The following is a 25,842-nucleotide window of genomic DNA, read 5'->3' as shown; positions in this document are numbered from 1 at the left end:
ACTGGCTATCTGTTTTACATATGGTAATGTATATGTGTTCATTGGAAGGACTTATGCTAAAGCTGAAACTGCAATACTTTGGCCACCTCATGCGACGAGTTGACTCACTGGAAAAGACTCTGATGCTGGGAAAGGTTGGGGGCGGGAGGAGAAGGGGACGACGGAGAATGAGATGGCTGGATGGCATCACCGACTCTGTGGACATGAGTTTGAGTGAACTCCAGGAGTTGGTGATGGACAGGGAGGCCTGGCGTGCTGTGATTCATGGGGTCATGGAGAGTCAGACATGACTGAGCGACTGAACTGAACTGAATGTATATGTTTCCATGCTTCTCAGTTCCTCCCACCCTCACCTTCCCTCACGGTGTCCATAAATCTCTTGTGTCTGTGTATTCATTGCTGCCCTGAAAATAAGTTCATCAGTACCATTTTTCTAGATTTCATATGTATGTATCAGTGTATGGTGTTTATTTTTCTTTCTGACTTACTTCACTCTGTATAATAGCTCTAGGTTCATCCACCTCATTAGAAGTGAGTCAAATGCATCCCTTTTTATTGCTGAGTAACATTGCATTGTGCATATGCACCACAGCTTCTTTAACCACTCATCTGTTCGTGGACATCTAGGTTGCTTCCATGTCCTAACTATTGTAAATAGTGCTTCTATGAACATTGGGGTACATGTGTCTTCAATTATGGTTTTCTCAGGCTTGTAACACATATTTTAAGGTTATATATCTGTCTTATAAACATTATATGTTAGTGATTATTATATACACATTTATCTTATATATGAACGATATGTCACTTATGCATTATATTTTTGTGTATATATGTGCATACTCAGTCACTCAGTCGTGTCCAACTCTTTGTGACCCTGTGGACTGTAGCCCACCAGGCTCCTCTGTCCATGGGATTTCCCAGGCAAGAATACTGGAGTGGGTTGTCTTTACCTACTCCAGGGGATCTTCCCAACCCAGGGATTGAACCCTTGTCTCCTGCATTGGCAGGTGGATTCTTTACCACTGAACCATCTGGAAAGCCCTGTGTATATATGTGTATACATACATATGTATACACACATATTACATATATATGAAAGGAGCGAATGAGAGAGAAAACAAGCGCTATGGGTTGTATCCCATGAAGATTTATGAAAACTCAAAGCAATGTAGGTTTAGATTTATCCCAAAGTGAAACATCCTTGTGAAGAGCTGGTTATGGTACCAGAATGGCAAGAGCCTTTGTCAACTACTTCAATTTCCTTCAACAGCTCTTCCCACCCTAGGAGTTTCTGCTTTCTCCTTGAAGTTTCTCTCAGTGTGCTTAATTACTGAGGAAGAGATGGGGGGGAGGGGGAGACAGAGAGGTAGAGGGAGGGAGGAGGGGAGGAAAGAGAGAAGGGGAGGGAAAAAGATGCTCAGCAAACAACAGGAGGGCCAAGAAAAATATTTAATCCAAACAATGAATATTGTCATTTCCTCCCACAGTCTGCATTCCCAGTCATCTTCCACGGGCAGGCTTGGGGAGCCAAGAAATGCCGAGCTGCCTGGCATGAGAGTGCGTGTGGCGGGGGCGCCTGGGGGCGAGCACGTGTGTCGGGGGCTGCGGTGGAACATTCCCGGCGTCAGCTCAGGCTGCTTCAACCTCCCATGAACTGCAGGCTGGCTGAAAAACCAGGAGACAGGGACAGGGGGAGGTAAAGGCTGGAAGTCAGAGCAGGAACCCCACTGTCAGCCCCTGGCCTTCTTCCAGGTTTCACATGTTCTGTCCCTGTTTCTGGCGGCAGGGCCTCCACCTCTGACTTCTGCCTGTCTCCTCTGGCATTCATCTCCTTGTCCTCCAAGAGCTTGAACAGAGCCTATAGGGCTCCATGTCTTGATCATTGGGCTGGGGTACTGGCACCGCAGATGGCAGATGCCCAGGGAGGAAGCGGGGATGAAGGACCACCTACAGAGGTGCCTGGAAGCCAGGCAGAAGGTCCCACCTGCTGGGCAAGGTGCCTGTAGCAGCCTGGTGTTGTGCTCTTAGCTTTCTTCTCCTGAGTCTTTCAGTTTGGTTTCATGAGAATCTGTTGGTGAACCTCTCCCTGGAAGGTCATGCCAAGCTCATATTTCAAGTGAAGTTTTAGAGAGTCCTTGATGGTGAAAACAGATATCTGGGAGGGTAGACAACCGGAGATAGGAAAATACCTCATCTTGGAGGAAAGTCCAGAGGAGTAGAAGGCAAACACTATTCTGCTTTCTGAGTTTATAAAGTCAATTCTCACAGGTCTCATCCACTGGATATTCAGGAAGTACCTACTGTGGTGTGTTAGGCCTTGTGCTAACGCAGGGGCCTCATTGCTAGTGGAAGGAAACAGGAGTAAAAATGCGGACCAACTGTCCCTATTCCCACGGCCCTTGTAGACTTCAAACTTCTTGTGCTCAACATTTCTACCTTGAACCACAGTAGGTTGGCTCCAGTTAGCTGGATCCAAGGCAGGAAATTCCCTTGAACAAAAAATTGTTAACTTATTCCTCTTTTAAAGAAGAAAGCCAAATGCCCTGTAGCAAGACTATCACGAGAGCTTGTAGGCCACCTAAAAGGTCCCTACTACCATGAAAACAAGACAGGCAAAATCATGAGAATTAATGGGTCCACCAGCCTCGTGAGGGAGACAAGGATGGGGTCTGAGGGTTTGTTGTCATCATCTCCCGCTGGGAACCTCAGCACAGCCATTAGGCCACCCGAAGGACTTCTTCTGGGTCACCTGACAGTATCTTAAGAAGCACTGCTGTGTGGTTCAATTTGGAGATGAGACAGGTGACGCTGCCACGAAATCCTAGTTTGCCAGAGAAGGACTTGGAACCACTGGCATCAAAACTGGACAAGCTGATTGTGCAGGATCAACTGCTCTAGAGGAAAGGAAAGCATGAGACAGAGGAGTGAGACCAAAGGCGGAGGAGAGGAAAGATTTAGGGGCCTTGTGTCTAGGACATGGAGTTGGGGTTTGAGGCCGGGGGCAGGCAGGGACCTTGTGAGTGACTGTATGGCTTTGAGAAAGGAGTTAAGGGTTTGAGAAAGGCGTCTGATGGCTCAATGAGTAAAGAATCCGCCTGCAGAGCAGGAGACACAAGAGACACAGGTTCAGTCCCTGGGTTGGGAAGATCCCCTGGAGAAGGAAATGGCAACCCACTCCAGTATTCATTCCTGGAAAACCCCGTGGACAAAGGAGCCTGGTGGGCTACAGTCCAGAAGGGCACAAAGTGTTGGGCATGACTGAGCAACTAAGCACACACACACTGGGAGTGGAGTACCGGTTCTGTCACAGCCTCATACAGTTTTGGTAAAAGGTAGATGGAGGTAACGGAGAAGGCAATGGCAAGCCACTCCAGTACTCTTGCCTGGGAAATCCCATAGATGGAGGAGCCTGCTAGGCTGCAGTCCATGGGGTCGCTAAGGGTCGGACACGACTGAGCGACTTCACTTTCACTTTCCACTTTTACACATTGGAGAAGGAAATGGCAACCCACTCCAGTGTTCTTGCCTGGAGAATCCCGGGGACGGGGGAGCCTGGTGGGCTTCCGTCTATGGGGTCGCACAGAGTCGGACACGACTGAAGTGACTTAGCAGCAGCAGCAGCAGATGGAGGTAAAGGCCCGAGGCACAGAGAGTCTTACCATCCGTGAGGCCTCCCTGGGCACTTGAGGGCTAGGACACGGTCCCACCAGCAGCAGTGGTTCGATCTGGTAAACATTTCTAAACAGAGGGACAGATCACAAATTTGCAGGAGGATTTTGTCATTTTATTAAGCTTCCTGAGAGAGAGTGACAAGGACCCCAGAGACATATCCTTTTCTCCTCTCTCCTGTGAGAAGCAGAGCTCTGACTTGGAGCCCATGATTTTCTAGCACAGGGAAGTGCAGCCTCTACCTGAACACCCTGCTGCCCCCTGTTCCCCATCAGGACCTTAACATCCCCTGCCCCCTGGGCGTGGGTGAGAAGCACCAGGGCCATGCTGAGCCAAGAGAAGGGCCACGTGGGGAAGCAGGTGGTGTATGTTTGTAAATGAAGTGGGGAGTCTGAGCTGCTGGGTCTTTTTTTTGCAGCTAAATGGAAGGAACTGCTAGGAGGTTATTTTTGGCTGAAAAATAAGTCACAGAGTCTTCTCACCTTCCTGTTTTCCTCCAGTGCCCGTCAGGGAAGAGGTGTCTGTGATGGTTTGGGGTTTTTCAGAGGCTAAGACACCCGAGTCACCACTATGGTTTTGAGGGGAGACCTGGTTTCCAGAAGCCAGGAATACTTTTCCCAGTCTGTTTTAATAAGTCCCAGACCCATTTCCCTTGTCATCTGACTCTCCTCCGTGACTCAGATAGGTACATTTATGGTTGAGAGTGGTGGGAGCAGAGATGAGAGCGTCCACAGCTTTGATCCTAAAGTGTTGGTGGCAGAATCTTGATGTCTTTTTGACCAGAGTCTCTATGGAGGGAGCTCAGACACCAACCCACACCCTGGTAAAAGCAACGGTACATTCCTGGCACCTTTATAAAACTAGGATTGATTGAGTACTTACTGTGGGCCAGGTTCTGGGCTAAGCATTTCGTCTCCATTCACTCATTTTTTTCTTGACAGCGACTCTGTAAATAGGTGTTATTCCTATTTACAGAAGAGAATACTGCAGCTTCAAGTGCAGTAACTCGCTCAGGCTCTAACAGTTGCTGAGAAGCAGAGCTGGGACCTGGGTGTGGGTTTATCTCACAGTATACCTCATGCTCTGAATCACCAAACTGTACAGCCTAGAGCATCTCACTGGGCAGGAGCTTTGAAGCTCTGGGTACCCCACTGCAGATAAATGTGTTATAGCTGAAAGAACTAATTTGACCTTATTTTGTTTGCTTTTCATTTCCTGTCTCATTGTATCCTGTTTCTCGCAGAAGGGGTTCATTTTTGCACTACTCGGTTACTCCTGTTCTAAGACTGTATTTGGTTTTGGTGTCAGATAGAGGTAACCTGGTAATAATCAGGCTTCTCTTTCTGACCTTGTCAAGGTCCTCCTTTGTTTTCTTTTGAGGGTCTCAGTTCAGTTCAGTCGCTCAGTCGTGTCTGACTCTTTGCGACCCCTAGTGACCTCATATCGGAGAAGGCAATGGCAAGCCACTCCAGTACTCTTGCCTAGAAAATCCCATGGATGGAGGAGCCTGGTAGGCTGCAGTCCGTGGGGTCGCTAAGGGTCGGACACGACTGAGCGACTTCACTTTCACTTTTCACTTTCACACATTGGAGAAGGAAATGGCAACCCACTCCAGTGTTCTTGCCTGGAGAATCCCAGGGACGGGGGAGCCTGGTGGGCTTCCGTCTATGGGGTCACACAGAATCGGACACGACTGAAGTGACTTAGCAGCAGCAGCAGCAGCAGTGACCTCATATGAACCGGTAAAGCACAATAGACCACAGGAGTAGACCTGAGTACTGACCCCTCTCTGAGGGCCACCAAATGGGACTGCTCCCCTCTGCTAATCCAATAAAATGTGTATCTTTATTGCCTTCCTCTCAGTTATGTCTTGCTTATCTATTGTTTGAAGAGTAGACTGTTGGCCTTCAAGAAGGTACTCTTCATAGTTTCAGTTGTTAGCTGGTAACCTAGGAGGTCTTTAATATCTTAGTGATTAGTGACTTTGCCACTCTTTGGATTAAATAATGGAGATTTCAGGTCAGGTAGGTAGGCACAGGAAAATCTCTTAGTTCCGGATGAGTTAAGCTACCTGTGCAGCATTGCCATATGTATGTTGTTCCATGGGCTTCCCAGGTGGTGCTAGAGGTAAAGAACCTGCATACATGCATGCATCCAAAATATTAACAGAGCCACATAAAAGATCCCCATTTTGCAAAGATCCAAGACCTGGGTCCCTGTTCCGGATCAACTGTTAAAACTCAACCACTTGATTACAGATAGTATTTGCAAACATTCCAAGGGCAGTCACAGTTTCACTGCCTTCTTTCTGCTCTAGATTTTGGCCCCTGGCAATTTCGATTCTTCCCTTATTATCCCACCTATAGAACTAAGATGATGTTGATAAATCTGTTCAATATTTCTAGATTGTTTATAGAGGGAGAATTTTCAGACGGTTCATCCTACTATCTCTTCCCACTCAGAAATAAGTGTGTAGCAATGCTGTGCACCTTGTAGGAGAGGACTCATGAAAAGGATAATTGGCTCATAAAGTATGCTAAGAAAATGTGGTTAGCCACCATCATGGTATTTATTTATTGGGAACCTGCAGTGCATCAGGTGCTGAGCTAGTACCTGGCACTACAGAAGTGATTAGACTCTGAGCCCTTGAAAGTACATGCTGAATGTTAAGTCCTATAAAGCATATATGGATAAAATATGCCATAGGACACAAGCATGGAGAGTTCTCTGGGTCTAGGACACCAGATGAGATTTTCCAGAGGACATTGTATCTAAGAAATTCTTCCTACACAATCCATCTTAGGATATCTGTCGATTTGAATTTTGCATTTTCCAAGAAGATTGTTGCAAACCCACAAATGTGAGATCACTGGCACCCTCCCACCCCAAAGGGTAAACACAGAAGGAGTGGAATGACTCCATTCCCTCTTTTCCTCAGATGACTGCAGTGAGCAGAAAATGCCTGCCTTTATCATGCTTCTTGTTGTTGTTTGGTTGCTAAGTCATGACCAACTCTTTGTGACCCCATGGACTGCAGCATGCCAGGAATCCCTGTCCTTCACTATCTCCTGGAGTTTGCTCAAACTCACATCCATTGAGTTAGTGATGCTGTTCAACCATCTCATCCTCTGTTACCCCCCTTTCCTCCTGCCCTTAATCTTTTCCAGTATCAGGGTCTTTTCCAATGAGTCAGCTCTTCACCCAGGTGGCCAAAGTATTGGAGCTTCAGCTTCAGCATCAATCCTTCTGATAAATATTCAGGGTTGATTTCCTTTAGGATTGACTGGTTTGATATCCTTGCTGTCCAAGGGACTCTCAAGAGTCTTCTCTAGCACCACAATGCAAAAACATCAATTCTTCAGTGTTCAGTCTTCTTTATGGTCCAACTCTCATATCCATACATGACTAATGGAAAAGCCATATCTTTGACTATACAGACCTTTGTCACCAAAGTGATGTCTCTGCTTTTTAATACACTATCTAGGTTTGTCATAGGTTTCCTTCCAAGAAGCATCTTTTAATTCTGTGGCTGCAGTTACTGTCTGCAATGATTCTGGAGTCCAAGAAAATAAAATCTATCACTGTTTCCATTTTTTTCCCTATTTTCCATGAAGTTATGGGCCAGATGTCATGATCTTATTTTTTTGAATATTGAGTTTTAAGCCAACTATTTCACTCCCCTCTTTCACCCTTATCAAGAAGCTCTTTAGTTCCTCTTTCACCATCAGAGTGGTATCATCTGCAAATCTGAGGTTGTTGATATTGCTTCTAGCAGTTTTGATTCCAGCTTGTGATTCATCCAGCATTTCATTTGATGTCCTCTGCATATATACAGAGTATATATGCCTATATACAGCCTTGATGTACTCCTTTCCCAATTTTTAACCAGTCCTTTGTCCCATGTCCAATTCTAATTGTTTCTTTTTCACCTGCATACAGGTTTCTCAGGAGACAGGTAAGGAGGTCTGGTATTCCCATCTCTTGAAGAGTTTTCCACAGTTTATTGTGATCCACACAGTCAAAGGCTTTAGCATAGTCAATGAAGCAGAAATAGATGTTTTTCTGGAATTGCCTTGCTTTTTCTATGATACAATGGTTGTTGGCAATTTGATCTCTGGTTCCTCTGCCTTTTCTAAATCCGGCTTGTACATCTGGAAATTCTTGGTTCACATACTGCTGAAACACAGCTTGAAGTTGCTGGGTGGGTAACCTACAAACTGGAGAATAATAATACCAAAAAAGTTCTCACACTGTTATGAAGGTTCTAGATCCCACATCAGACTTCCCAACCTGAGGATCCGGCAAAAGGACTGGGAATCCCCAGGGTATCTGATTTTGAAGAACAGCGAGATTTGATTACAATTCTAGGGCCCAGAAATCAATGTTTCTGGGTGGTAGGTATCTGTTGATGAGATGAAAACTCAGCACTGCTTCCTCCTGGCAGAATCAACTCTAGAGAAACGTGGGTCAATTGAGCCCCAAGATCAGAAGGAGCTATAGTACCAGGTTTGCTTATTGGCACAAACCTTTAACCTGCAACTGAGAAAAACAAAAGTGAGGTTGAGGGGGCCCAGGAGAATTGAGAGTATATGTATGACCCTTTCCTGATTTCTGTATTCTGATCGCTGATTTCACTTCATTATTAATGTTCCTACAACTAAGCCCTTCTTATAGAGGTGCCAAAAGAAATTAAGTTACTCTGTATTCCCCAAAAATGAAAAGGTTAATGAAATAATTAGATGGTGATAGCATGGTTTAGTAGAAAGAACATCAAGAATCAAGAAATTTGGGCTCTTTTCCCAGGATTGCCACATCTAGCCTTGCACACAAGACATTTCACCTTATTAAAGGGCCATTTCATCATTTGTAAAGTGAGAGTTTTGTACCAAATAGTCTTCAGGGATCTATCAGCCTTAGAATTTTATGTATCGGTAGGCTTTTTTAAGAAAAAGCAAGTAGTGTTGTGGTCATCAAGAGTCCCTGAGGGGGCTCAAAAATCTCTCAGATTTTTGCCCCTGAGATTCTGAGAGGCCTTGCAGTGAAACCCAGGCAGTATGGACACATGGGCAGATCCAAGGGCTAAAAGAACAAGGCTGGAGATCACCATTCATTGGAGAATCAGAGAGCTTCCATCTGCTACATGGACTTCACTGGGTGTGGTACCACAGCTGCCTTAGAAAAAGGTTTCTTTTGGCCTGATGCAGCCTAATCAATATGAAGAAATGGGTGTGGGTCTGATTTGTCATTCACATAACGAGAAAGTTTTGATGGGAAATGATGTAGGAGAAAGAAAATAGTGTTAGGCAGGCAAAAATATGATTAGCACCTTCTCCTATTGTAAAACATCTCTTAAGATACAAATACAAAGGCTTTTGTCCCAGCCTTTACCTTTGGGGATATAATCATTTTTGGCTAAGATCTGAGTCTTCCAGTTAGCAGAACAGAAGGTCTGAAGTCCAAAACTAACCTTTGTAAACCATCGGTGAGGCCATGTGTTCCACTGCATGCTGTAGAGGAAAAGTGTTCTTAATCTAATTCACAGAATAGGGGTATTATCAGCCAATCAGTCAAAGTTTAAGTTTATGGCACTCTTCCTGACACTGGGTTCTGTGAGAAGCCATCACCTACCTGTCTATTTTCACCCTCTCCTTCCACTTGCTCAGTTTTCTCAGGTCCCTCTGCATCATCCAGTGCTAAGCTCTTTTTCACAAGGGTTAGAGGGAGTAGTGCCAACCCCTGAAAGCTCATGCAATCCTTCCCCTGCTCTCATCCACCCCAAATCTGAATTTGGTTCTTCTCTTCTGTCTATATCTCTATGCTAGTTCAGCAGCAGCAGCAGCAGCTGTGATTGCTAATGGGGGCCTTCTTGAGAACTGGAGCCCTGTTTTATTTCTCTCTGTATTCCCATAGCAATGCCTGTCACAAATAGGTGTGGAATAAATGTTGAGTGATTGAATGAACGACTATATCCATAGGCAACAGATAGAGCTACCATTCCCATACCTAACTCCCCAGAGCAATTTAAACAGAAAATATCACCAGATAATATAACATAAAGAAGAAATTATCTTTACTCTTGAGAAGTCAAGTCATAGGGATAGGACAGACTGACAGCCTTTCCTCTTTGCATTGCATCACTTACGCATAGTCATTTATATGGCCACTTCATCTGATTGGAACACAGCCAACTGCAACAAAAGCTTTCCTGTAGGTATCATCAGACTCATATATCATAAGAAGAGCAACTCAGCCTCTCTCTCAGATTTACGTATTTACTTTAGGTTGATTCTACAAAACTAGACCCATGAGGATGTGTGTGTGTATAATGTTGTGTGTATGTTGAAGTAGGCTCGTTTAGTAAAGAAGTAACTATCCCAATGCAAAGAGCTTCCTTGTGAGTAAAAATGAAAAATATTCAAGTTAATGACTTTGTATTCTCTAATTTATCAAAAGACAGAGAAACTGGAATCTTATGAAGGTATTTTGTGTGTATGTGAAAAGGTTAAAATAAAAATTAAAAGTGGCTCTTAAAGAAGTAAGCTTTAGGTATTTGAAAAATTCACTTGTGTGGGACACTGTGATGATACAGGAAAGTGAAATGCATGTGTGGGTAATGAAGATTTCACTTACCGACGCGATATGCAGAGACACCAATCCTGTCCCCTCCCTTGGGGAAGCTTCCTGTGGGGAAGAGTGACGTCCCAAATCAGACAGCTGTTAGTTATTGTGATTTACATCTCCCAGTCTTCAGATACTTTAAAAACTTTGGATCAATTAGGCATTTTTCCCTTCCTATTTTTTCCATTGTAACTTTGGACTCAAGCTGTCAAGCTTCCCAGGCACATGTTGCCATAGGAGACTCTGTTTGTTTAGGGTGGAGTAGTTGTTTTTTGGCAGGTTAGGGGAGGAACAATTAATTCTAATAGGTATACAGTAAATTAAATACTTGGGTCTTTCCAACCTTTTCTTTGTATTTATGCTCCTTTTTATAAATTCCCTTCTCTTTCCAGATGACCTTTAAGAACATAAAAGAAGCAATTTTTAGAAATCATGTCCAGGCTATAGCCATTGTTGTCCAGTGGGAACTGCAGAACCTAGACCTAGACCATTTCTTCTCTTTTCAACACATCTTCCCTAATGCTCTTGAGATAAGAGAGGCCATCCTTGGGGAAGAGATTGGAAAGAAAGACTCCAAAGGATCTCTTATTAATCCATTCAAATGTCTAAGTTGTTCTTATGAAAAGGAAGATCTTTTTTAGATCTCCCTTTAATCCTCCATATTGAAGCCCATGATTTTATAATATGGGAAAAGTATTTTGGGTGCTCTTTGGATTTTTATAGACAATTACATGAAAGAGAAAGAAGGAACAGATTAAGTTTTGCCAGTGAGTCAGTCAGGGTTGGAGGAAAAGTAACAGATGCAGTGTTAGATGAGGAAAATATACTACAAACACATGGAAAAAAAAAAATCTGGGGGAATCTCAGTGGGATGCATTTGGTCCTCCCAGGAGAACCCGGGGCATCTGTAGGTGTTAAGGATGTGGCTAGTTGCATTTTGACTCCTCTTATTTGGCTGTAATTGTAGATTCTAGTGCTCATTGTATAGTTTTTCCAAGTTCTCCAGAGCCAGAGCAATGGGCTCCAGCATTGAAGACAAATGCTCATCTCAGAATCTTTGTCTTTTATCCCAAAGAGGCCTGTGTTGAGAACAGAATCATTTTCACTTCCCACTTTCAACTGACATTGCTGTGCAGTTGTACGACAGCTGTTGAGTTCCACCCCACAAGTAGCAGCTTCTCAGGGGTTGGCAAACTGGTATACATCTGGAATGGTGTTCCAGTGACCTCTGGACCCCATAGAATAAATCAAAACATTGAAGTAATAACTTGGATGAACTTGTTCTGATGTAACGCAATTGCTGAAAATTATTTAATGGCTTTTTTTTTTAGTTTAGTAATCTATCTGATCAAAGCACAGTGAAATAGGGAACAGTCATTCTATTTGACCTTTAAGGAGGGTGGGGAAAGAGAAAGTGATTTGAACGTGGGAACTGAAAAGTGGCCTAAGAGTCTACTGACCGTCTGTGGCCCCAAGAGTTTGATCACGAGATGTTTCCTGAGCTTCACAATTAGGCATCCACTCAGGATGGGGAGCAGCTGATGTGATTGAGTAGGTGGGCTGGGTTGGCTGGTGTGCCTTCCAGGATGCTGCGGGACACTGTTTCCTTCCAGAAGTGGTTCTAGAGAAACAACGCATTGGGCTGCTGAGCTATTTTGTAACCGCTGGTTGCTGTTCTTATCATGCATTCCCTTTGGGGGTGAAACACTCCATTAACTCTGGTTTGGCCTGGGCCCCTTTCCCATTTTGGTTTCTATTAACTTGTAGCAGTAACAGGAGTAGATGGAAACCGTTTGGCTTTCTCTGCTCTAACCCTGTGTCTAGCTGCTATGCATGAAGTAGCTGTACAAGTGGGATGACTTGTGTTCCAGCATGGTATACCAAACCCTAGGACCATTGCACTCTGGACAGACATCATTTGAGTCAATATAGCAACCCAGAACTGGGTCTCTAAGTACAAATACCAGAAGAAGTAGAGGTCATGGTCCTTAATCTGTGTTGTCACTCAGTTGTGTCCAACTCTTTGTGACCCCATGGACTGGAGCATGCCAGGCTTCCCTGTCCATCACCATCTCCCAGAGTTTGCTCAAACTCTGGGGCAAACTCTGGAGCATTGAGTCAGTGATGCCATCCAACCATCTCATCCTCTGTCATCCCCTTCTCCTTCTGCATTCAGTCTTTCCCAGGATCAGGGTCTTTTCCAGTCAGTCAGCTCTTTGTATCAGGTGGCCAAAGTATTGGAGCTTCAGCATCAGTCCATCCAATGAATATTCAGAGTTGATTTCCTTTAGGATTGACTGGTTGGATCTCCTTGATGTCCAAGGGACTCACAAGAGTCTTCTCCAGCACCACAGTTTGAAAGCATCAGTTCTTCAGTGCTCAGCCTTCTTTATGGTCCAACTCAGCCTTCTTTATGATTCCACAAGCAGCAAAAGTCAAGATACATGACTTTTAATCCCAAATTCTACCTGACCCTAGCTGTGTGACCCGGGGAGATTTTTGTCATCTCTATTTATCTCCTTTTCCTCACTGATGAAATGGGACTTTTAAAGCCAAATTTGCCTGATGCACAGCTTTTCTTGATGACCAACAGAGTTAAAACATGTGAAAAAAAAATTTTTTTAAATTTTCTCATATGTGAAAATATTCTGTAATCCACATGATATAAAGACCTACTATTACAAGAAGGTGAAAAAGTTGATCAAGGAATTCAGTGAACCATTCTGGACCCTAGAATAGGCCAGGAACAGATGCTAGGTATGAAATTTGACAATTCCTTAGATCCAAGGGTCTTATCTCGGGACTTTTCAACTTCTTGAGTATGTTGGGTCAGTTTTGACCCTGCTCTTTGGGTGTTCTCCCATAATAATGTATCTTGAGTTCTGTGGATTCTTTTTAGGTGGGTTGAGTGGGAGAAAAGGGTGAAGCACAGTGAATTTATACTTAGACACTGACCTGCCACCTCCTTACCAGCCTTTCCAAGGGGATGGTTGGTGTGACACCATCAACAACCGGGCCTACTGCAACTACGATGGGGGAGACTGCTGCTCTTCTACACTCTCCTCCAAGAAGGTAAGTGAGGGCACCTCGGAGTGGGAGGAGAGGGCAGTAGCCCCAGAAACAGGCAGGGGCTTCAGCTAGCTCTGCTTCGTGGTGCATCATGGTTTTTCTTCAACAGTCAAGAAGACAGAATGATAATGAGCAAACATGGGAGCCTCGACGGTGACAGGATGAAGGACTGTAATTTTAGGATAAGTTGTTAGAAAACACTACTTTTCTGATTGTCAGTCCTGCAACTGATTCAGAAAAGCTGTGCTTCTGCTCCTCAGAGATTCACCCCTGCTTATCGTTGTCCAGGAAATGTTTCTATGAGCAGAGAATAATGGCTTCCACTCCTTGGGGAGGCAGGATTACCCATGAAGTGGTATTTGTGCATGCTCAGTCTCTCAGTCATATCTGATTCTTTGCAACCCCATGGACTGTAGCCTGCCAGGCTCTTCTGTCCATGGGAGTTTTCAGGCAAGGATACTGGAATGGGTTGCCATTTCCTACTTCAGAGCAGGGCTTCTTACCTAGTGCTTTAAATGTCTCCAGTTATTATTAAATCTTCATAGCTTAATTAAAAATCCTATAAAGTGTGTAGCAAGCATATTGCAGGTATTTGTTGAGCAACCATCACAAACTGCCTGGAACACTCCCCAGACTGTATCCTGAGCAGTAGTTCTTTTCTCCTTTTATCCTGTTGCTCTGGGCTCTATAAAATTAGAAGATATGCTCAAGCTAAACATATAAAATTGAGTAGGCTGAAAACTTGGAATAATATGAATGAAAACACAAGAACTCCAAAGATATTTGATGCTAGTTGGCTGATGTGATGAATCAGAAATACACAAGAGATAGCGTTTTCTTCCTTGTATGCATCTCCACAATAAAGTCACACCTACATGATTACCTGTACACAGACCTGAATACTTCTTCTAAGAGGTAATATTTACTGATGACTCACTCTGTGCTAGGCATTGTTCTCACTGCTGACATGAATTAACTTATTTAGTGCAGAAAACTCAAGGGCTCATTGTGTCAACGTTGAGTTTGCTCTGCTGCTGCTGCTGCTGCTGCTAAGTCACTTCAGTCGTGTCCGACTCTGTGTGACCCCATAGACGGCAACCCACCAGGCTCCCCCGCCCTGGGATTCTCCAGGCAAGAACACTGGAGTGGGTTGCCATTTCCTTCTCCAATTGTGAAAGTGAAAAGTGAAAGTGTAGTCGCTCAGCCATGTCTGACTTGTAGCGACCCCATGGACTGCAGCCTACCAGGCTCCTCCGTCCATGGGATTTTCTAAGCAAGAGTACTGGAGTGGCTTGCCATTGCCTTCTCCTTGAGTTTGCTCTAAATACCATTAAAACCCAAACTATGAGAAAGAGATCAAGAGCTTGGATTGCAGGTAAGAAATCATGCCAACTAGTTCCTGGTCTCATTTGAAGAAAGTAAGTGGTCACGGGTCCCTTTTCTACCCAGGAAGGCATAACAACTTGAGAAGAAAGCAGTCAAGTCTGTCCTCGTCTCCATCTCACATTCTGCAGTTCTAGGGTTTGCCTTTAATGGATTTCAGTGGCTGTGGCCAGTATACATGTGAGAGATTGAAAAATCATTTCACCCTTGTTGACTCTTAAATTAGTTAATTCATATGTGAAAATATGCTGGGAAATTTCCTCTAACCCCACCACCCATTCTCCACCACTTGCCCAATCACCAAGACTATCTCTTCAGTGCACTTGGACTATTAAATGATACCCTGATCTATTTTTGTTTCATTTGACCATCCATGCCCAAAGAGCAGAATCTTTGTCACTTTTATATCATGTCTCCTAAATGCCTACTTCTCTCTGAAGCTAATTATGGACAATCAAACTGTATGGTTACCTGTTGGTAGCAGTGCAAACAGGAAGGGAGAAAATGTTGCAGGACATCTCTGGGCTGGAGAAGGGATAATCACATAGCAGGAAGGCAATCTAGCCACAAACAATGAGTAGAGAGACGCATTGTTTCACCAAGCCTAAGTATAGTCTGGGTTCAAGAAGGGCAAAACCTCAAGCTTATGAAAATAGCAGAGATGACCCTATGGCCCCAAGAACACCAAGAGAGTAGAAAACAGAGCTATGTTATAGAGTCTTGGTTGTCTAAGTAGTAGTGTCATGACCTTGTGAAAACATTAGTGGTAATATTAGAAGTAGTAGTAACAGGTGTTAGAGGTACCTAGAAATCTGTTTTTCATATCCATCATCTTATTGAAACCATCCAAACACCCTCTGAGGTAGATGCTGTTGTCCTCTCACTTTATATGTAAAGAAAGTGAAACAAGGTTTACCTTACCTAAGGAGACATGGTGTGTAAGTGAACGAACTGAGTGTTAATTTCAGTTCTGTGATACTGACATGCTATCCCACACTTCCTCTGGGACCAAGTGAGAAAAGCAAAGGCTGGTTGAAAGTGTGAAGCTTGGTGCAAAAATGGGTGATTTCAGCTTCTCTTTGCTTTCCCTTAGGTCATTCCATTTGCTGCTGACTGTGATCAAGATGAATGCACCTGCCTAGACCCTAAAGCTGAAGAAAACCAGTAACTTTAGGATCAAGCCCCTCCTTCCACTGCCCTGGAGGCAGTAAGAAAGAGGGACCTCCACAAAAGGAAAGAAAAGATGAGTGACAAAGAAAGGGCATAAAGTGAAGGAAGAAGAACATGAAGGATCTTAAAGCAAGAGGACGTTTATAGGTGCCAACTATTGTATCAAGTAGCCCAACTAAGGAAGAATCATAGGCAAAAGTTTCTTTGAAGAGGCAGTTGATTTAAAATGGAAACAGAAATATGATAGATATACAAGGACCCTCCTTCCCCATTTATATTCTATCCAATCCCATCCTCAACTTTTGCCCTGCTCCCTGCTCTGCACCCTGACAACTATTCAGCCCCACCCAACTTGTAAAACAATACCAAAACACTAAAGAGCAGTTGCCAGGGACACTCTGTTAATAACTATTTTGAATGGATTGCCATTTTTCAGGGCTCATCTAATCTAAACTGGTTCTCTCCCTTTCTTTGTGTAGTCTCCCTTAGTAATAATGAGGTTAGTTATTAATTCTTTATGAGTATTTAAACATAATGATATAAATATATATATTATATTTTTTGCTGTCTTCTAAGCTAAAAATTATCCATTGTTCCACACATGCTGCTGTGAAGTTCACATCCAAAATGAATGCTGAGGTTTGAAGACCGAGTTCTTCTACCATCTTTCTATTCATAGGGATTAGCAGGTTGAGCGAGAACTGGGGAAGGAAAGAGAGAGATTGGATGGGGTTTTTGATGATCACATGTCAGCTAATCATCTTTTTAAGAGCTGAGAGCTGGGCCCAGTTTGAGGAGAAAGGGGCTTGAAATGATAATACTAATGGGCATGGAAAGGTGTGTGGGGGTATCCATTGGTGAGGGGTCCAGGGAAACTAGACTATGATTCTTGAGTATCCATCCAAAAAGTACTTCTCTTCACTTCTCAGAATGCATCATTGCAGTTGGTGAGGCCCAGGGATTTTTGCACTTCCACAGGTGCCTGTTCCAAGGGTGGCTCTTGGCCAGTCAACAAGTCTGTATGCAGGCTCACTTTCCTGTCACCAGGATTATAGGAATCATGCGTTCCTCATATTTGGTCTGTGGTCTCTCTTCTTCTGAGTCTCTGAACCTGGCCATCATTCACAGCCACATCACCTATTGTTGACTTACTGGGGGAGAAAACATCAAGGAAATGACATGGGGGAAAGGTGAGAGTAGATGGAAGAATAGGCAGGGATGAAGGAGCTGACAGGGGCCATTCACAGGGTAGACGGGTCATTCAGAGCCCAGGACTGGAGGACAAAATAAGTCAAGGAAACTTAATGTTGTTTCAGGGCTCCACAGCATACCACAGGGTATCCTCTGAACAATGCAGAATGGGAGATAAACTCTGTTCAAGTGCTTTGTGTCAAATCTGTGTCCCATAGACCTCCCTTTGAATGAGTTCTGAAAATATGTGGAGCAAGGGTGACACTCTGTGGGGATAGAGAAGAATTTCAACTATTTAGAGTCCATTTTGTCATTGTGATCCTTTCTTGCTCAATAGATGGACAGCGTGTGAAGTGACCATGTTAACCTGCCTCTGTCTAGAGCCTGGGCTGACTCTTTATGCATGTGGTCTATTGCAGCTGTTTCTTTTTTTTTGTAATGATTTATGGAGTAGGCCTTGGAGAGAGAGAGTAAGGAGCTAGTTTCTTTTTCAACACCCCAGCTTATCATCTCAGGAAAGGAAGAACAGGCAAAAAGTTCAAGGGCAGTCTTGGACTCTCTGGATCACCTGCACTTTCCCTCTAACTACAGTTTTCTACTCTTCCCATCAACACTGAAGCCTTGGCTGTGGAAATAGGAAAAAGGAAATATTACCTTCCACCTTCATCTTGAGCCAGACTTCATGTAGGAAAGAACAACATTCTGGAATGGAATAAAAAGGAGAAGGGGATATACACAGATTTATCTATGTGGATCTGAAAGGAGGGTGGCAGAGTCATGGGGGAAGGTAAAGCGCCAGAAGCTGCCCGTCCAAAATACTCTTGTCCTCGGTATTCCCAGTCATAACAGAAACAACAGTTTAGATACCCACTCTTCCTTATCTGGATTCACATTTAGTGCTCTCAAAAAGAGAATATTTATTTCTGGGATTCTGATATGTTTCAGTATGGAAAAGGAGACTAGACAAGTTTCAATTCTTCATTTTCAAACCATTGTAAAATCATTATCCAAATTTCCAGAAGCATGTCAAACTCCGTACAGGGGAATCCTGCCATGTCTGAGGCTGAGGTAGCAGAAGAGTTATCCTGGGCATTGCGCAGCTCAAGAAGGTTACAGCCCCCATTGCTACCCACCCCCACCATGGGAATGTGAAAACTGTGGTTCATGATGGTGTGGGTCTGGCCACAGTCCCCCCACAGGAGTAACTGTGAGAACATTTCTCTTTTGTACTTCATTTTTTAAAGAATGTAGTCTCTGTTGGCAACATTTGCTCTCCATCACTTCCCTAGGAAGGTGACAGGAGGGATCTGGGGGTGTGTGGAAAGCCTTTTAGACTACAGGTTGTCCAGCATGAGTCAGCCCTGGCCATTCAGAAAGAGAAGGTTCTTCCAGGCTTTTCCCCTGGAGCCCAGTGTTTTGAGCTCCTCCAGTCACAGTGAAGTTGAAGGTCTGAGATGCCATGGTCACAGATCCCCAGTGGATGTCAGCTCACAGTCCACATGGTGGTCTGCATCCTGCTGCTCCTCCCCATTCATGGGGTCACAGAAAGCCTCTCCCAGAGGCTCTTCCCTCCATTTCCTTGTTCCAAAATCGCTTCTCTGCTTCCTCTTTTTCCTAGTGACTAGGAGCTCTGGGGTTCAGGTTGCCCAGGGCTGGATGATTCTGGCAATTAGTATGATAGCCTCCAACCAGAGAGATGAGTGGACAGAGTGAGAACTGCCAGCTGGCAAACCTGTACATGAAAGCAATGAGCTACTCTTGATTCTCTCCTCTTCTTCCCTCCATTACAAGGCATTGGGCTTGGCACGTCCTCTCCTCTGTGAGATCACTACTGAGTGCATCGGCTAGCACTCCAAGGGGATGGTTTGATTGGGAACACAGTGAAAGGAGCTGATCTACTGTATTGTAACGTAAAACAGCTACAGCCAGTTATTTTGTAAGATTATAAGATGTTCATTAAAAAAAATCAGCACACAAAATGGGATGTATCTTTGGTGTCTTATTCTTTGTTTAAATCATTCCATCACTTCCAAATTGTTTTTCATTTACTCATGCCAGGTCCAGACATCCATCATTGATCAGTTGATTGATGAGTTCTTTCAGTCACTTAAAAACTATTTATTAAGTAAATGGTATGCGTAAGGAAGATAAACGTGAACGTTTACAAGAAGAGATGACATATACGAAAGCAGAGTATACAGTAGTCATGTTAAGTGCCTCATGAGTTGTAGGGATAAACTGCAAGAATCATTTACAGTTCAGGGGAAGTAGCATCACTCCTGGATGCCAAAGGGAGGGAGTATTTGAAAGATGGTCCATGAAGATTGCACATGAGCTTGATAGGCAGAAATGGGACAGGGGAAGAGAAGAGTCCAGGCAAAATGAAGAACAGGGATAACATTATGAAGGTAGAAAAAGAAAAGACTGGGAGACAGTGAACATCTCTGGGGCATCTAACTTAGCTAGAAGGCAGAATTCAGCTCACATGTGCCCCACATGTGGCAAACCCAAGCTGATTTAATCCTCACGGACAGATCTACAGCTTCCATTGTTTCATTTCACAGATGTGGACATCAAGGGTCGGTGTAAAGAAAATTGTTTATGGTCATATGCCAAGAGTCAATCTTGGTTCTGCAAGACACCAAGATGTAAGAAAGAAAAGAAAAAAATGATGGTTCATAGGATGGGAAAGGGTAGAAGTGGAGAGAAATGTCAAAGATGATGTCTCTGCCTTCTCTTTTTACCTATAAAGATTATCCTCACTGGCAGAAAAGGGAAGCTGGGAGGAGGAAGCTTTTGAAGAAAGAATGTATTTGCTTTTTGATAAAATCATTTTAAAAGCCAGATAGGTAATTAGTTGGAATTTTCACATAAAGCAGTGTTTAGTAAACTGGAGGAGGCTTCTGCACCTGGGGGCAGCTCACCAAGGTCTCTGGACCTGCCACGCACCACCTGGTTGCCAGAAGGGCTAGGCAATTATCTCAGTACATCTATGAGCTGTTTGTGAAGTCCTGAGGAAGAAATAGTTAGATATGTGAGCTTGGAACTTGAGAGAGGGGTGTACGACTAGAAGCAGACATTTGAGAGTGAAAATTGTTACCTGACATTTTCTTCATGGGTTACAAAATACCTTCATATGCTTTATTCTACCCATGGGTTAAGCAGAACTTCTTCTAAATTTCCATTTTACAAATAAACTGTGTATTAGAGAAGCCATTGAAGAATTTAAGTTCATATAACTAAGTGCAGGTTGGGATAGATATCCAAGTTTTCTGTCCCCAAACGTGATGTGCTTTCCACTACATGAAGTTCAGCCCACTAGACCCAGAGTGAACCCAGACTTGACCAAATGGAATGGGAAAGTTAAATGTCTTTTTGCTTGTTTATGTTTCAAGATGCTCATTGGTTTCCCAATGGCTTTCTTGGTAGCTGGTGGTAGGAAAACTGAGAGCAAACCTTCTAGAGCATCATTCCAGGGCCCTCTGCTCATGCCAGGCCCTGAGTATAAGCAGATGCCCTGCACATGCCAGTTAGGCCAGCTGAACTGAGACATCTGGCAAGGCTGCCTTCTCCCTAATAGCTTCCCCTGGGAGAGTCCTGGAGAAAGACATCGGATCTCTGGTTTCCATTGACTGACAAACTTAAATGACATGATGAGTTACCCATCAGCTGGGAGACTCACTGCTCTTCGATTCGTGCCAACCAGATAATGAGGGGCTCAGGATGGGAAAGAGGGCAATGTGGGTTTTTTTAAAAACTTTTTATTTTGTATTGGAGTGTGGCCAATTAACAATGTTGTGACGGTTTCAGGTTCACAACAGAGATTTAGTCATAGGTACACTTGTATCAATTCTCCCCCAAACTCCCTGCCCATCCAGGCTGCCATATAACATTGAGCTGAGTTCCCTGTGCTATATACAGTAGATCCTTGTTGGTTATTCATTTTAATATATAGCAGTATGATATGGTTTTTCACTTACATATAACTCCAGGGCATCTCTAGAGCTGTCTTTAGGTCATCTCTTTTCATGTCAGCCCAAGAAGACTTCTGGTTCTTTACCACTAACCTTTCAGTTTGCCCAATGGTTGGCTCAGAAAAAAGGGTGGTGATGAAAACTTTATATCTATAATATATGTCTACAGCCACAAAACCTACACATGCCCTGGTTAGGTGAGTTGAGAACAAAGTAAGACTCATTAGAGAATAATGATTATTTTCAAGTGTGTGAGTGATTTGTTGATGATTTCAATTTTTATTTGTTTTTCCCTTGATTCTGCTACTAGATCCTCAGGTTACATTGCCAAGTGTTAGGAAGAACTGCTGGGACAATGGCAAAATCCATTTTGAAAAGGATCTACAGGTCAAATCTAGTTAACATTCCAAATCACAAATAATAAAAACATCCCCAAGCCCTGAAAGGTAGTCCAGACTGACTACAGTTTGCTAATGTTCTTTAAATCAAATTTTCTTCTCAGGATAACTTAATACAGACAAGCTTCCTTCGCTTTGTCTTTGTCCACCTAAAAGTCACTTATTCAAATGCAGAAAATAAATAAGAGTGTTGGCTTTTAATGACTACCAGTGTCAAACTTTATTTTTTTGGGCTCCAAAATCACTGCAGATGCTGATTGCAGCCATGAAATTAAAAGACGCTTGCTCCTTGGAAGGAAAATTATGACCAACCTTGATAGTATATTAAAAAGCAGAGACATTACTTTGCCAACCAAGGTCCGTCTAGTCAAGGTAATGGTTTTTCCCGTAGTCATGTATGGATGTGAGAGTTGGACTGTGAAGAAGGCTGATCGCCGAAGAATCGATGCTTTTGAACTGTGGTGTTGGAGAAGACTCTTTAGAGTCCCTTATACTGCAAGGAGATCCAACCAGTCCATTCTAAAGGAGATCAATCCTGGATGTTCATTGGAGGGACTGATGCTAAAGCTGAAGCTGCAATACTTTGGCCACCTCATGTGACGAGTTGACTCACTGGAAAAGACTCTCATGCTGGGAAAGGTTGGGGGCGGGAGGAGAAGGGGACGACGGAGAATGAGATGGCTGGATGGCATCACCGACTCTGTGGACATGAGTTTGAGTGTACTCCGGGAGTTGGTGTTGGACAGGGAGGCCTGGCGTGCTGTGATTCATGGGGTCGCGGAGAGTCGGATTCGACTGAGCGACTGAACTGAACTGAACTGATCATGGACAGAGTAGCCTGATGGGCCATAGTCCACGGGGTTGCAAAAGTTGGACATGACTGAGCAGGCACACACACACACACACACACACACATCATGTTATATCAATTTGCCTTTCCTCTCCCTGTGAGAACTGCTCTTTGAAGACAGCTGCTTTGTTAAAAAAAAAAAAATGTACACATAGAAGTCACAATATTTCAATCTCACAAAAGGTTATCAAAGTTCAAGAAAGTTCCCATACCACAACTCAACATGTGCCATTCAGAGTGCTTTCTGCATAGCAGAGCCAAGTTGTATTAGGACACAATTTCCAAGAAATGATTTTGTTGGGAGCAAATCAGTAACCTTTAGAATAATCTGGAAGAGAGTTCTTGCAGCTTCTTCAAATGTCCTGGGAAATACTCATGAACTCAACACTGCTCTTGACGTCTCTGCTCCACCAGGTCACCTGCTACAGGGACCCTGAGAAATCAGTGACTGAGAAGCAGGAAAACACTTAACGAAAACAAGACAAGAGAAGTATTCAGAGACATACAAAGACGCCCGGGGTGGCACAGCTAATAAGTGGCAGAGCCTGGATTTAGACCCTGGTTCCAGGGTCTATGCATTGACCCTCTGTGCTCTAACAGAACACTCCCTTTCTGGGAGTACTTGTATCTGTAGATTTTCAGGCTTGAAAGGGTCTCCTAAAGGCTGAATTATTCACATAATGTTTTCTAACATGGGTTGTCCTGCCTAACTGCGAATCAGTCTACTAAATTTATTTTCTATTAAGAAACTCACTGTCTCTCAGAGTTGCACATTTTATATCTGGACTGTACTCCCTTTGAAAGTGAAAGTCGTTCAATCAACGTGTCTGACTCTTTGGGAACCCATGGACTGTACAGTCCATGGAATTCTCCAGGCCAGAATACTGAAGTGGGTAACCTTTCCCTTCTCCAGAGTATCTTCCCAACCTAGGGATCAAACCCAGGTCTCTGGCAGTGCAGATGGATTCTTCACCAACTAGTGGGTGATATCAATATTTATTGAGCAACTATTCTGTGCCAAGTGCAAGGGATGCAGCAGTGAACAAACAAAGCTCCCTATTTGCAAAGAAGTTGGTGGAGACAGACAATACACAATGTGTGTGCGTGTGTTTATGTGTCACCAGTGATGAGTGTTACAAAGAAAGCTAAGATGCAGTGAGGTAAGGAGTAGCTGGGGTAGGGAGGTGCTTGTGTCTATTGGGAAGGTCTGTGAATGCTTCTCGACAGCAGGAATTGAGTGAGGTCCGTGGGCACCTAAGGGAGAAACAGCACAGGGAGCACCAGGAGTGACGTGGGAGAGAACTTAGTGTGTCTGCAGAAGAACAGAACAAGGGAGGGAGGCGAGAGCAGAGAGGGACGGGAGATCGGGAGTGGTCACAGAGGGTCTCCTTAGCCACAGTAGTGACTCTGGCTTTTACTTGGAGGGAAATTGTTTTCCACACCAGTTTCTCCGTGTCTGCACATAATCCATCATATCTCTTTCCTAACTCTCACATCCATCTCCTCCCTTCCGCTTGCCATCCTCTCATCCCATTTAATGCTGCCATCAACTTCTCAACAGCCATGGTAACGTTACCAAGCCAAATCCCTTCTCCTGCTTCTTCCCCCGCAGTCCACTGGCACTCGGCTTCCACATTGTTCTTCCTAAAGCACAGTTCTCGTCCCATCACTCGGGACTCAGGGAAATGAGTTCGTGATATCTGCCTGTTCTGAAGGGTCCGACCAGTCTCAGCAGAGCCAACCTGTGACACTGGCTTCCCGCTGCTTCTGAACTAGTGGTCCTCCACTCACGTCTACCCCCACCCCATCAAAGAGGAAGTGCCCCCAGCCCCTGAAGATCCTGCTTCTGCTGGGGCTAACCCCCAACCTGGAGGCCTCCCTCCATCTCCACATGTCCCAAACCTGCTCATTTCCCCAGCTCCTTCTCAGGTTCTCCAGTTTCATGACGCTGTTCTTCCTCCCCCATCTGATGAGATACACTGTGTGTATGACACCTTATTGTCCCTCTCCCAGGATAGTCAGCTTGATGGACTGATGTTTTTATAGTTCTGTGCTGATCTTTCCCTCCTATTCAATGTAAACTCTTCAAAGCCAGGTGAACTCAGGGCTCTACTAGCCATTCAATACCATTTCTGAGAAGTAAAAAAAAAAAAAAGTACTCCTTCATCTGAATGAAAGAAAACCAGTGTCAGAAACCATGACTTGAAAAATGTAGCCCAGGCTGGATTTCTGGCCATATTCACTCCTTGAACCAGGCAGGCTAGGGCAAGACACAACTTCACATCTCTCCACGGTAACCCTAGACACACTATCTTATTCGATTTTGGATCTCTGACACTGCCTTACACGGGGCCCTTCCTGAATAGAACCTTACAATTTGCTGTAATTGAATCCCAATCCTGATTTTTATGAATGTGAGGGACAAAAGGAAAGAAGATGTGTTTGGGGCTGGAGATGGCAGGTGGGTCTGTGTACACTCGGGTGGTATGCTGTGACTTATTCTTTAACAATAGTCTAAGCAGTGATGATAACACACGACACTGTGGTTGTGAGTCTATGGTATCAAAATGACTCATTTTGAGGTTGACCACTGAATATAGGGTTCATCAGTCAATTTTCCATTGAGGTGTGCTCAGCTAAGACGTGCACATTTTGGTTTTAGATGTGCTGTCTGCATGGATTAGGAAGAGGTAGCAACTGTTAATCAGGTATGATAAGAGAGTCTAAGAGACAACCCGACCTGAGATGAAGTTAAGTGACATTGAGCAAGTTACTTAATGACTTAAGATTCAACTTTCCCATCTGTAAAGTGGAATGATAATTCCTAACTTAAGGAATTCTAATGTGTATTTACTACAATAAGCACAAAGTGCCTTCCATGGAGGCACTTCTAAAAATGGTGGTTAAAAGTATTATTACCCAAGATCAATAGAAGTATCCCTGTTATAGAAGGAACCAAGAAGAAACAGAGTAGTGGAGATGGTGATTGGCTGGCTTTTGAGCTTCCCTGCACTTTCTGGCCTAGGATATGAACTATTCTCATGGGTATTCCACCCCCCACTCACAAACACACACACACACAACCCATATACTCACATAGGTTGCATATTCACATGCAATTAAGTGTTCTGTGAATCTCTGGTTATGTTTTAAATATAATTTCACTTAAAGCCATGTCATGTGCCAGTTTGAGGCCCCAGATTGAATAGTTAGAATGTGACCCTGAGGGGAGGAAAAAGATTGTTTAAACTATGTCAGCAAGACAACATCATTTATTCTCAATTTTAGAGGGTCATGTTGATGCCAGAGCATGCCCTAGGGCTCTGCCTGGGCAGTATACTCGCAAATAAGTAATGTGTATCCAGTCATGCTAATTGTAGTCTTAGACAATTCACCTTCATGAAGTAAAGAGAGCTACAGGCAAGGGTGTTGGCTTGAGGAGAATAACGGGGTTTCTTCTAGATGTAGACGAAGTTCCTGGAGATACAAAGGCATCAAGACTTTACTGTCTCAAAGA

At 43.8% G+C, this 25,842-nt stretch overlaps 1 protein-coding gene across 1 annotated transcript in view; it reads left to right on the top strand.

The window, feature by feature from the left end:
• PAPPA2 (pappalysin 2) overlaps nucleotides 1–16,428 on the top strand; it is a 323,227-nt gene extending 306,799 nt beyond the window's left edge. The window contains exons 21-22 of the mRNA XM_055419199.2: nucleotides 13,264–13,362; nucleotides 15,836–16,428. Of these exons, the coding sequence (XP_055275174.2) occupies nucleotides 13,264–13,362; nucleotides 15,836–15,910 (174 nt within the window). The 3' untranslated portion in view covers nucleotides 15,911–16,428. The remainder of the gene's footprint in view (nucleotides 1–13,263; nucleotides 13,363–15,835) is intronic.
• The last annotated feature ends 9,414 nt before the right edge of the window (nucleotides 16,429–25,842 follow it).

The sequence above is a fragment of the Moschus berezovskii genome, chromosome 17 (assembly GCF_049115385.1).
Source record: "Moschus berezovskii isolate FMDL1 chromosome 17, NW_MosBer_1.0, whole genome shotgun sequence".
In the NCBI taxonomy this organism is placed as follows: Eukaryota; Metazoa; Chordata; class Mammalia; order Artiodactyla; family Moschidae; genus Moschus; species Moschus berezovskii.
The sequence above is the reverse complement of the archived record's forward strand: the minus strand, read 5'-3'. Positions and strand labels throughout refer to the sequence as shown.